Source organism: Dryobates pubescens, chromosome 2 (genome assembly GCF_014839835.1).
Source record: "Dryobates pubescens isolate bDryPub1 chromosome 2, bDryPub1.pri, whole genome shotgun sequence".
Classification (NCBI taxonomy): domain Eukaryota; kingdom Metazoa; phylum Chordata; class Aves; order Piciformes; family Picidae; genus Dryobates; species Dryobates pubescens.
This window is the reverse complement of record NC_071613.1, coordinates 9,715,401-9,727,551: the sequence shown is the minus strand read 5'-3', so window position 1 is coordinate 9,727,551 and position 12,151 is coordinate 9,715,401. Positions and strand designations below refer to the sequence as shown.

Sequence of the window (12,151 nt, the reverse complement as noted above, 5' to 3'; positions counted from 1 at the left end):
CATTTTAGATGTGGTTTGTGTTTAAAGCTGATACCTGTTGACCTTAATCTTTCTGCAGCTTTGGGAAACCAAGGTGATTCAGTCTAAAGCAACAGAAGGCTTCTTCAGACACAGCCACCGTTCTTCACAGTTTACCATGCAGTTGCCACACAATTTCCACCAGGTTCTGCAGGCTTCAGCAGGTCAGATCTTGTTGAATACAACAGATGCAATGTAAGAGTAGCCAGAATCAGAAATGGGTTTTTGGGAAGACTTCAGGGCGCTGCAATAATCTTGGTTTGTGATGTTACCTGGCGTGATGGGGACCACTAATTGCTTGAAAGCAGAATTTGACTAATCAAGGATGAATTAAGCTTTGAGCTAACGTGATTATGTCTGCGTGCTCTTGACCTGCTGTTTATTTCCAGCAGCAAAATGTGAAGAGGTTTTTAACCTTCTTGTCTGCAGTCCAAAAGTGTAGCCCTTCAATTGTAAATTTACCATCAGGGTTAAGCTTTCACTTCCCCTTTTGAATGTGTGGCATGTGTGCATTTGTGCCATGGAGCTCTGCTGTCATGTTGGGAGTTTAATCTGGTTCTGCCCTTGTTAAAATGTAATCCCTTGGTCAAAGAGGAGGGAGAGGTTTTTGGGGGGGAGTGTTTTGGTTTGTCTTTCAGTTAGTTTTCCTAAAAGCAGTGTTCCCCTTGCAAGGAAGTACTTGACTTTCACACTGCCTTCTGACACCAGGACCTATTCTTCTCAATTAAGTCCAGCTGACTGTTTTGGTAATGTTATGGTTAGGAGTGCAATGCTCAGCTGAGGTTTCTCTCAAAGTGAGAGGCTGCTAGGACCCTTCCCCCATAGAAGGCAAAAGACATTTGAGATGATGTAATGAAAAATCTGTGTCATAGTACACTTCATGGTTGGGCAGGCAAGCGTCATCTGAGTTGTTTTTGGGGTGTTTTTGCTGTGTTACTGGTTTGGTTGGTTGAAGTTTTTTTACAATCTTAATAGTTGAAGGGACTGGTTTTGGAGAGAGATGTTTTATTCCATGTTGTAGTTAAAGGGAACATACTTTTGGGTTCATGTGCTCTTGGAGGCTTCATATTTAATGAGCTTTACCTTGTTACCTCTGAATTTTAGAAGGGCAATACTAAGGTGAAACCATCCGTGGAAGGCAGTGAACTGTGGGCATGCTTAATTTTTACAGTGTGTCTTCAACAGATCAAATTGTTAAATAGAAATACTATTTTTAAAACAAACAAAAATCTCCCAAGGCCAGCATTTTAGCAAAAGGTTTTATAAATCCTGTGTTTAACTTCACCTCCTGAGTACAGCACAAGCTTGAAGGAGCAGAAAGGGAAGTATATTCAAGAGGTTTATCTAGTTGTGCTCACTTATTTGTTGATCTAATGAGCGTGAACTGAAGTTTGATTGGTTTAGTTTCAGCAGTGCTTGCTGTAAACAACTGAAAGATCAACTGTGTCCAAGAAATTACTTTTTTTTTTAAAGTGCCCTTTTTTGTTGTTTTCTTTTCTATAGCTTCTTTAATCATCCCCACTGGCAGAGGTTTTCAGCCTTTCACAGCAGCAGATCTGGTAGGTAGCTGTGGCGATGTTTTATTTCAGTATTCATTGTTTTGAGTTCTGAACTGTTATGTTTGTCAGTTGTTAACAGGGTTAGGGGGAGGCAAGTGTTAAAGATATCTCTTGTATAGAGGCTTAGGACAGCATTTAGGGACTGAAAAAGTAGCATTTCTCGTGACAGTTTCATCTCTCCAGTAGTGTGCAGTATGCAAGGGAGTGGAAGTCTGGCTGAGAGACAACCAACAGCTGAAGAAAAGCAGGGGTGTTAGGTCTACCTCTTCTTAAATTTGGTTGTGTTTTTGTTTGGTTGTTTTGGGTTTTTTTTAAATGAAAACCAAATTTAGGAGTCTGCAAAGGGAAAGCTATAATGCTGATGTTGCTGTTTGAGCAGTGAAAAGGGATGGGAAGTGTGGCCAGCGGGCTGAGAGAGGTCATTTTCCCCCCTCTACACCACTCTCATGAGACCCCACCTGGAGTAGTGTCCAGTTCTGGAGCCCTTATTACAAGACACACCTGGTTGTCCTGGAACATGTTCAGAGAAGGGCCACCAGGTTGATCAGAGGATTGGAGCTCCTCTGCTATGGAGACAGACTGAGAGAGTTGGGGTTGTTCAGTTTGGACAAGAGAAGGCTCCAGGAGGTTGTGGAGTCTCCTTCTCTGGAGGCTTTTAAAACCTGCCTTTATGTTGTAAACCTGTGCAGTCTGGTCCAGACAAACCTCTATGAGATCCCTGAAGGTCCCTTCCTTGACTCTGTAAAGTTGTCCACAAAAAAGTCCTCTTTCCTGTTACATCTGCATGTGTTGCATGTGACATTTAGGGCCCTAGGAGATAAAAAGTCTGCACTGTTTTTTAATCAAGCTTTTGTGTACATAGGGTGCTTCACAAGTAGGTGCAACTCTTGCTCTCCCTTCGAGTGTTGCTTATCCTATCCATGTACCAGCTGGAGTGACACTGCAGACAGCATCTGGTAAGATCAAAGAGGAGATGAGGAATGTTACAGAGCAAGTGAAAGATGGTCTGCAGTACAGTAGATAAAGCAAGTGTGAGGTGCAAGTGGGTGGAGGCAGTTACCCTCTTCTCACTTTGTAGTTCATGATTGTCATTGCTGTTGGAAGGCAAAAATGCTGTTTCTTTATTTTTTACACAGACAAAACTGAAAATTCTTAATCTTTCAGTCTTAATCGGTTCTTAATGCAATAAGAAACCTGAGGGGCAAAATACTGCAACAGTAATTTGGAGATTATGGTTTGGGTTTTTTTGGTTTGTCTTTTGAGTAATATTTCAATATTTAGTTTTGAAGAAATTATTCCAATGTTAAATTCCAATAATTTAGTCCTAAAACCCAACTAACCAAATAGATTTTCTAGTGCAAATCATTTTAACTTGTTGCTCTCATTTTACTGTGATTTAATCTATCACTTGGGGTGTGGCTTAGTAGTAGTCTTGGTAGAGTAGGGTTGGATGGTTGGACTAGAGAGCAGTCAATTTGGATTGGGTGTTAGGAACATGCTCTGCACCATGGGGGTGGTGGAGCACTGCAACAGGTTGCCCAGGGAGGTGGTTGGGGCCCCATCCCTGAAGATATTCAAGGTGAGGCTTGATAGGGCTCTGGGCAACCTGATCTAGTTGAAGATGTCCCTGCTTACTGCAGAGGGGCTTGGACTAAGATCACCTTTGGAGGTCCCTTCCAACCCAAACCATTCTATGAGTGGTTTCTGTACAAGGACAGGACAGATCAACAACAGCTAGTAGTGGTGGAGGGTTTTTTATTTGGCTTTTTTTTTTCTTTTTTATTTTCACTTGGCAGGTTATTTTTGAGGGCATACCTAAAGGTCCTTAAAGGAGAGAACTGTCCCTGTAGATACAGAATAGTTATTGTTTCGTGATAGAATCACAGTATCACCAAGGTTGGAAGAGATGGTTTGGGTTGGAAGGGACCTGCAAGATCATCTAGTTCCAAACCCTGTGGCATGGGCAGGGACCCCTTCCACTAGACCAGGTTGCTCAAGGCCCTGTTCAACCTGGCTTTAGTTTCTTTAAAAGCATGGAAAACAAAAACCAGGATTTTCCTTTTTAAATTAATTTCATACTTAAGTTACTGAACTTACTGCCACAGAATATTGTGGAAGTTAAAACCAAAAATGGGTATGAAACATGAGGGTCTGGATGGAAGCAAATGTTTGCTGTTAGTTATCAGAGGTAGCAGGACAGTGGCCTGAATCAACCTATAGTTTAACCTGCTGAAGCAGTTTTGAACTCTTCTCTTGGCAGGGCAGCTTTATAAGGTAAATATGCCTGTTATGATTGCACAGGCCTTGGGAGATTCAAGCATCCTCCATCCTGCTCAGCAGTTATTTCAGCCCCTTGTGCAGCCTTCAGTTCTGCAAGGCAACACTGCCAGCCTTGCACAGGTGAATGCATCTTCTGCCCAGGATGCTGCTGAAACTTTGCAACCCCGGGAGGGTGCTGTCCAACAGACCAAGATGTTTCAGCCAAAAGTCATGGAGAAGAATCACCTGGAGAACTCTGCCAACATCACTTTGGTCCAGAAGCCTCCTGTGAGTCAGCAGCAGCTTGCAGCCAATGTGGTGTTGAATCAGTGCTCAGGCTCAACAGAAGAACCCCAGCAGGCCAATCTTCACACAGCTGTGTTTGCTCCAGAATCCTCTGAAGGCTTTGCTTTTGCTGAATCCTTGGCAAACAACTCAGGCAGTATACTGCAGGATGTAGAGGGGCAGTTAGACATCGAGCCTCTGGAGCTTGCACAACAGCAGGTGTCTGATGATATCATTGACCTGATTATCATGGGCAAAGATGTGGATGATGACACACTTCTGAAATGCCAGGACAGCACGGTCTCCTCTGACAAGGTAACACCTGCTGAAAATACATCTGTGGGAAATTTTTGGTTGAAACATCCTAAGAGGTGTAATCAAACACATCTGTAAGTGACAAGTAGCACCTCTGAATTACAATAACCAAAACTGTTAGCATTTTAAAGTCAGTTCCTGAGCTTGTTTTGAATAGCAGTAGCTGCTTATTTTTACATTTAAAAGTTTGTCCCAGATACTGCTGAAGTACTGGCACTGAAGAGAATGTCATGCTGAAAACTGCTGGAAGTGTTGGATGGGTATAATGTGTTCTTAGACTGGCTGACTGCTTTCTAGGATAAGTTTTCATTTTTTTCTCTGGGACTGAGCTAACCTGAATGGCCTTCTGAGAACTACTGTGTTATTCCGACACTGAGAGAATCTCATCAGGTTTAACAAGGCAAAGTGAAAGGTCCTGCATGTAGGTCAGAGCAACTCTTGATATCAGTCCAGGCTGGGGGATGATGAGATTGAGAGCAGCCCTGCAGAAAAGGACTTGAGTGTGTTGGTGAGTGAGAAGCTGGACATGAGCCAGCAATGGGCACTTGCAGCCCAGGCTACCCACTGGGCTGCATCAAAAGCAGCATGGCCAGAGATGGAGGGAGGACATTCTTCCATTCTGGTCTGGTGAGACCTCACCTGGAGTGTTCTGTCCAGATCTGAAGCCCCCAGCCCAGGAAGGACATGATGAATCTGCTGGAGTGTGTCTGGAGGAGGGCCACTAAGATGATCAGAGGGCTGGAGCACCTCTGCTGTCAAGACAGGCTGAAACAATTGGGGCTGTTCAGCCTGGAGAAGAGAAGCCTCCAGGGAGACATTAGAGATGCATTTCAGTATCTGAAGGGGACCTACAGGAATGCTGGGGAGGGACCGTTCAGAAGGGCTTGGAGTGATAGCATGAGGGGCAATAGTTTCAAAGTGGAGCAGGGGAGATTTAGGTTGGACATCAGGAGGAAGTTCTGCACACTGAGAATGGTGAAATAGTGGAACAGGTTGGCTAGGGATGCGGTGGAGTCCAGGCTTGATGTGCCCCTGGGTAGCCTGCTGTAGTTGGAGGTGTCCCTGCTGTGTGCAACAAGATGATCTTTGAGGGTCCCTTACAACCTGGTACAGTCTGTGAACCTGCATATGAATACTGTCTATTTGTGAGGCAAATTGCTTTTTGATCTCAGATGGAATTAGTTTTAACTTGTAATGTTTGAAGAACATTTACCTTGTTTTGAGAATGACAAATCAGATCTGATAAGAATTTAGAATCGCAGAACTGTCGGAGTTGGAAGGGACCTCAAGGGTCATCCGCTTCCAGCCCCACTGCCATGGGCAGGGACACCTCACACTAGATCAGGTTGCTCAGAGCCCCATCCAGCCTGGCCTTCAAAACCTCCAGGGATGAGGTTTCTGCCACCTCCCTGGGCAGCATGTTCCAGTGTCTCACCACCCTCACGGTGAAGAACTTCTTCCTAACATCCAATCTGAGTGCACCCACTTCTGGTTTTGCTCCATTTGACTCCTCAAAAACTAGAAATGCTGGGTTTTATGGGTAGGAGAGTAGCATCTTTCCTTTTTTGTTTGTTTCTGGAGTTTTCTTTGGAATAAAAATTCTAAAGGCCTTTTTCCTTACAAGTTGTTCAAGTACAATAGTGTTTAAATTAGTCTAAGAAAATGTTTTTCTATATTGCTGAGGAATATTTGCCATTAATTCCATTTAAGGTTAAGTGTAATAATAAGATTTGAGAGTGTACTTGGGGTTTAAAAGTAGACCAAGACTTGCAATTCTGATTTTAGTGCCCTAATCTTGTCGCTTTATTAACAACAAAAAATCCTTAGATTTTTGTTGTGAACAGCAAAAGCTCTGTGGTGCTAATTCACAAGCTGTCTCTGGTCTCTTATTCCTGTCAGATGGAACCTACTGAGCAGATGGAATCTAATTTGCAGTCAGAGAAGGATATCTGCAGTGACATTGAAGGCATAATTCAGCTGGATGGGACTGGTGATGTTTTTCCCAAGGAAGAAATACCACACAGGGACAGGGGAGAGAATTTATTTGTTGGCATTAATGAATCAGAGCATCTAAAAGTTCTGGAGGATAATGAAGACGACCATGAAGAATGTGACAGTGTTTCAACCACAGAGTCTAGCAGCAGCAGTGGTGATAATGAAGAGGTCCAAATAGATACAGTTGAGGAGGTAACTTTAGTTTTATGCCTTGTGAAGCACACTATAATAACGTGTCTGTCTTGACTGTTGAATTGTTTGACCCGGATCAGTTGCTGGTAAGTGGAATGCAGGGAATGCATGGCTAAGTTACATACCTCTTGGGATTGGAGGTATTGCTGAGAAGTTACTCAGGACCTCATTTTGAGGAGCATGGACAAATGAAATGGTGTCAGCATCATAAGAAGGACATAGAAATGTTGGAGTGAGTCCAGAAGAGGGCCACAGGGATGGTCCAAGGACTGGACCACCTCTGCTATGAGGTTAGGCTGAGAGAGCTGGGGTCAGTCAGTCTAGAGAAGATTCCAGGAGGACCTTAGAGCTGCCTTCCAATACCTGAAGGGATCCTACAGGAAGGCTTAAGAGGGATTTTTCCTAAGGGTGTCTAGAGACAGGATAAGGGGGAATGGTTTGAAACTGAGGGAGGGAAGGGTTAGACTGGATCTTAGGAAGAAGTTCTTCAGTATGAGGGTGGTGAGACTCTGAAATAGATGAACAGGCCCAGAGTGGTTGTGGATGCCACTTCCCTGAAGGCGTCTAAGGCCGGTGTGGATGAAGCCTTGTCTAGCTGTCAGCCCATAGCAAGGGGGGTTGGAGTAGGTGATCTCTGAGGTGTCTTCCAACCTAAGACATTTTATGAAAGAGATGTTGAGAAGCCATTTGCTCATTGAATGAATTAAAATCCCTAATTGCCATAATTAAAATTCTATGGTAAAAACGCAGCCTCAGCAGAATGGAGTTCTGCTTTCTGTTTAAGTAAGGTTAGGGTATAAATGTTGCTTCTTTTCCTTCTGAAGGAAGGGGCATGAGGTAGAGAAGAGAACAGTAAGATACAAGTAGGTATGGTTCTTCTTAAAAGGTTTTCCTTAAAGATGTGCAGTTTTGTACCCTAGAGATTCACCTCGTAGCATTTGGATTTCTACTAAATACCAACTGCTCAGTACACCAGTTAGTGAGGTCAGCTTTGTGAGTTAGCAGTCTTGCTTCTTGACCTTTGGTTTTGAGAAGGGAAGCATGTGAAGATCCCAATAAATGAGCTTTATGCAATGTGGGCTTCACAGCCTCCAGCTCTTTGATGTTATTATTTTTTTACTCTTCTTTTATTTTTCAGAGGTAACTTCTACTGTTCTAGATGTGCTTAATGTCAATGCTGTTCTGAAAGCCTATCTAAAATACAGTTTTAATCTCTAGGACCCCTTAAATTCTGATGATGATGTCAGTGAACAGGACACTCCAGACTTGTTTGACACTGACAATGTGATAGTCTGTCAGTATGACAAGGTACAGTCTACAGTTTTATATTTAATCCTCAATTCTTCTCAATAATAACTGCAGCAAGTCTGTGCCTGGTCTACTGCCAGTGCATTTCGAAGAAATTCTAAGTCTGTTTCCTAAAGCAAATCTAAACCTGAGTGTTTAAATTATTTATTTGTTTAGCTGATAATAGTCTGAAGAACCTATGGAAAAACCTCATTACTATGAGGGTGGCAGAGCCCTGGAGCAGGCTGCCAAGAGAGGTTGTGGAGTCTCCTTCTCTGGAGATATTCAAAACCCATCTGGATGTGTACCTGTGTGACCTATTCTAGGTGATCCTGCTCTGGCACAGGGGTTGGACTTCATCTTTCAAGGTCCCTTCCAACCCCTAACATTCTGTGGTTCTGTGACTTAGCTGCTGAAGATCGTCAACAGGTTCATAATGGCCTACAAAGGAAAAGGAAAGGACCCTCAAATCTTGTGAAATTAAAATTTGTAAAGCTGCTAAAACTTAGGGACTTCCTTTTAAGTAGTATCACCAAGTCCCTGGATGGATGGATGCATTTTCAGCCATGAATTAAGACTTTGGAATGGGTAACAGAAAGAGGATTGTGTCTGCTTTGTTTCACATTTGTTTGGCTTTAAGAACTTACTGAGAGACTCTTTCCTACCAGAATTCTGTTGTCTGAAATACAAAATAGTTATGAAAGGCCATTTTGTCCTCCTTCATTTAAATGTTTAAAATTCAACCTTTTTTTAAACTGTTGAAGGCCAAATCAAGTACTCCTAACTCTGCTATGGTTTTGGACACACGTGTCGGTAGTTTAAATGTTGACAAAACCAAGTGCATCAAGAAGTGTGTCCAGTAGGTCTCGGGAGGTTGTCCTCCCCCTCTACTATGCTCTGGTGAGACCACACATAGAATATTGTGTCCAGTTTGGGGCTCCCCAATTGAAGAGAGACAGGGATCTGCTGGACAGAGTTCAACAGAGAGCTATGAGGATAACTGGGGGACTTGAGTTCATCTCTGCTGTGAGGAAAGCCTGAGAGATCTGGGGCTGTTTAGTCTGGAGAAGGCTGAGAGGAGGATCTCATCTATGTCTATAAATATGTGAGGGGTGGGTGTCAGGATGAAGCTGCCAGGCTCTTTTTAGTGGTGCCCAGTGATAGGACAAGAAACAGTGGGTCCAAGCTGGAACACAGGAGGTTCCACCTCAACACGAGGAGGAACTTCTTTATGGTGAGGGTGATGGAGCCCTGGAACATTTCCTCTCATCCTGTCATTTGTAACCTGGGAGAAGAAACTGACCTCTGCCTGGCTCCAACCTCCTTGCACAGAGTTGTAGAAAGCAGTAAGGTCTCACCTGAGCCTCCTGTTTTGTGTGGTAGTTGCTTTTAAGCAAAGTTTTCCTTCTTTTAGCCTTATCCTGACATCTCTGTGTGCAGTACTGCTTTGCAAGGTGAATGGGGGAAGGAAACCACTCTGAATGAATTAAGCCTTGTTTGCAAGGTGCAGGATATTTTGGGACTGGTGCCCTCAGGAAATTTTGATTATTGTGATGTTTTGCAGCCAATGTTGAGCTGTCACATTTTTGGGTTTTATTTAGTTATATTTTTTTTTTACTTTGGAGGAGAAGTTTGGGGGGGTGGTGTAGTGTGTGCCAAGACTCAGAATGCTGTTTCTTTGAGAGGGAGTTGGTTATAACCAACTGCAATCTGCTGCCTCTGTGTATTTGTAGTGTGTTCAGCAGCAGTAGCTCATGTTTTGAGCTGTCAGGATTGTGAAAACAACCCAAACAAAGTTTGTAAGCCCACTGACATTTAATCCTGGTTTTTACTGGATGGGCTAATTCTTTAGGATTTTTTATAAGGGCACTCATTTATTTGTATATTTATTTGTTCTCATCAGATACATCGAAGCAAGAACAAATGGAAGTTCTTCTTAAAAGATGGAGTGATGGCCCTTGAGGGTAAAGAACACGTGTTTGCCAAAGCCGTCGGAGATGCAGAGTGGTGAAACCTCACTGAAGTATGTACTTTGAGACTGTGGCATTAGTCCCTTGTGAGCTTCCTGTGAAACAAGTAGACTTTATTTTTTTTCCCATTAAAAAAAAAAAAGCCACCTTCAACCACACATCAAACCAAATAAAACCACAAAGCTGTGCTAAAAAAATAAGCAAAATCAGCACTGGTGATACTATGCAAATGAAAATGTTGTGGTGTTAGTTACTCAGCTGGGTTTTCGCTGTTCTTTTCTGATTCTTTCATTACTTTTCTACCCAAGAACCATCACTGGAATGAATTAGCTTTGAAGAGTGAACTGTTGAATCTGTTAGGAATTCAAGAAAGTTATGGAATACTAAGTCAGTTTCAGTGCTGTTGGGTTTCTTTTCACTTGGTCAAATACGAGCTGAAGGATGACTTATTTGAAGTATAAAACAATGCGGTTGTTGGGAAGAGCAACATCTGTGCAAGTCTGAAACCTGTGTGCTTCCTTCTCCCCTGCTTCCCTCCCATGCTTTTGGTTTTTTGTTGTTGCTTTGTGGGTTTTTGACTTCAGCTTAAAGGCAGGTATTTGAGCTGCAAGACAGGAAATGAGGGTGGAAGAAGACCCTTGAGCTTTCACTACATGAGAATTAGTATTGTTTATTCTGTACCCTCCATGTCTGCTGAGATGCAGTGAGTAGTGTGATGTAACACAAAAATGTGGTTTAATTTCACTGGCAATGCAGTCATTTGTTTGCTGCTGTACAAACCCAGTACATCCCAGCACTACAGACCAGGAAGCTGTGAGCTGTGCACAATAATAAAATGCTATCTCAGACATTTCCAGCACAGAGTTGGTTTTGTGTTTCTTGAATACAAAATGGCTTAGAGAAATGTGTATGAGTCATGCAGGTGACAGCAGCTCGCTCTGCCACGGAATCAGAGAATGGTAGGAGTTGGAAGAAGTCTCCAGTGATAGAATCCAATACCACTGCCAGAGCAGGATCACCTAGGGCAGGTCACATAGGAACAAAGCCAGAGAAGGGGGAATGGTTTGAAGCTGAGGGATAGTAGGTTTAGACTGGATCTTAGGATGAAGTTCTTCAGTACAAGGGTGGTGAGACTCTGGAACAGGTTGCCCAGAGTGGTTGTAGATGCCTCCTGCCTGGGGCTGCTCAAGGATAGGTAGGATGAGGCCTGGAGCAGCCAAGTCTAGTCGAGGTGTCCCTGCCCATGGCAGGGAGATTGGAGTAGGTGATCTCTGAGGTTCCTTCCAACTGAAGCCGTTCTGTGACAGATCTGGCTCCCTCCAGTCTACATTGCAGATACTCTTTTGGAGTGCCTGCAGTTGATTTCCTAGTCCAGAACTATAGGCTATCTATTTGAACTCCATTAGGACTGACTTCCCTTTTCTTCTGTCTAAGCATACACAAATTGCCCTGCATTTTGTTTCCAGTGTTCTTAAATGAATGCTGGCAAAGACTTACAGCTTTTAGTAAGACACTTACAATTAAATAACTCTGAAGTAATTAATTTTAATAGGGGGGGGGTGTGGAAAAAGTGTATTAAAATATAAGCTCAGATGAGCTAATTGCGCTAGCCAATGACTTGAGCAGTAATCAGATGAGAGAGCTTTTGATCTGAATAGTTTTCTGTATTAATGTTTTTGATTGCTGATGCTTACAGCTTAGCAAACACATTGCTGCAAATGTGATGGGAAGAGCTGTGTGGGACCAGTTCAAAGATACTTCAGGAAATGGCAATCAAAAAATTTCCACCAGAAAGAAGGTAAAGTTTAGCAAACATCACGAGAGAGAATTACAAATGTCACTTGGATGGGAAGCTTTAGCATGTATTTAAATCTTTATGAAAAGTCTTGGGTTTACTTATTTCCTCCCTTCTATGTGTATCAGAGATTGTTAGGGGTTGGAAGGGACCTTTAGAGATCATTGAGTCCAAGCCCCCTGCCAGAATAGGATCACCTAGAGCAGGTCACACAGGAGCACAGCCAGGTGGGTTTTGAAAATCTCAGAGAATGAGACTCTACAACATCCCTGGGCAGCCTGTTCCAGTGTCTCACCACCCTCACTGGAAATTCTTCCTAATCTGCAGTCTATATCTGCCCTCCTCAAGCTTCAATCCATTCCCTCTCATCCTGTTACTACCAGCCTTTGTAAAAAGGTCCTTTCCTGGATTTCTTGTAGGCCCTCTTCAGGTACTAGAAGGCTGCCAGGTCTTACTGGAGCCTTTTCTTCTCCAGG

General features: G+C 43.1%; 1 protein-coding gene across 2 annotated transcripts in view; it reads left to right on the top strand.

Moving 5' to 3' along the window:
- GTF2A1L (general transcription factor IIA subunit 1 like) overlaps window positions 1–9,998 on the top strand; it is a 43,002-nt gene extending 33,004 nt beyond the window's left edge. The window contains exons 4-10 of one of the 2 annotated variants that reach the window (XM_054169946.1): window positions 59–182; window positions 1,522–1,577; window positions 2,440–2,533; window positions 3,838–4,436; window positions 6,336–6,623; window positions 7,842–7,931; window positions 9,814–9,998. In XM_054169946.1, coding sequence (XP_054025921.1) covers window positions 137–182; window positions 1,522–1,577; window positions 2,440–2,533; window positions 3,838–4,436; window positions 6,336–6,623; window positions 7,842–7,931; window positions 9,814–9,921 — 1,281 coding nt within the window. In that variant the 5' untranslated portion in view covers window positions 59–136 and the 3' untranslated portion in view covers window positions 9,922–9,998. Of the gene's footprint in view, window positions 1–58; window positions 183–1,521; window positions 1,578–2,439; window positions 2,534–3,837; window positions 4,437–6,335; window positions 6,624–7,841; window positions 7,932–9,813 lie in introns of those variants that run through there. The other variant, XM_054169955.1, reaches the window with a different exon arrangement.
- Window positions 9,999–12,151: the final 2,153 nt, after the last annotated feature.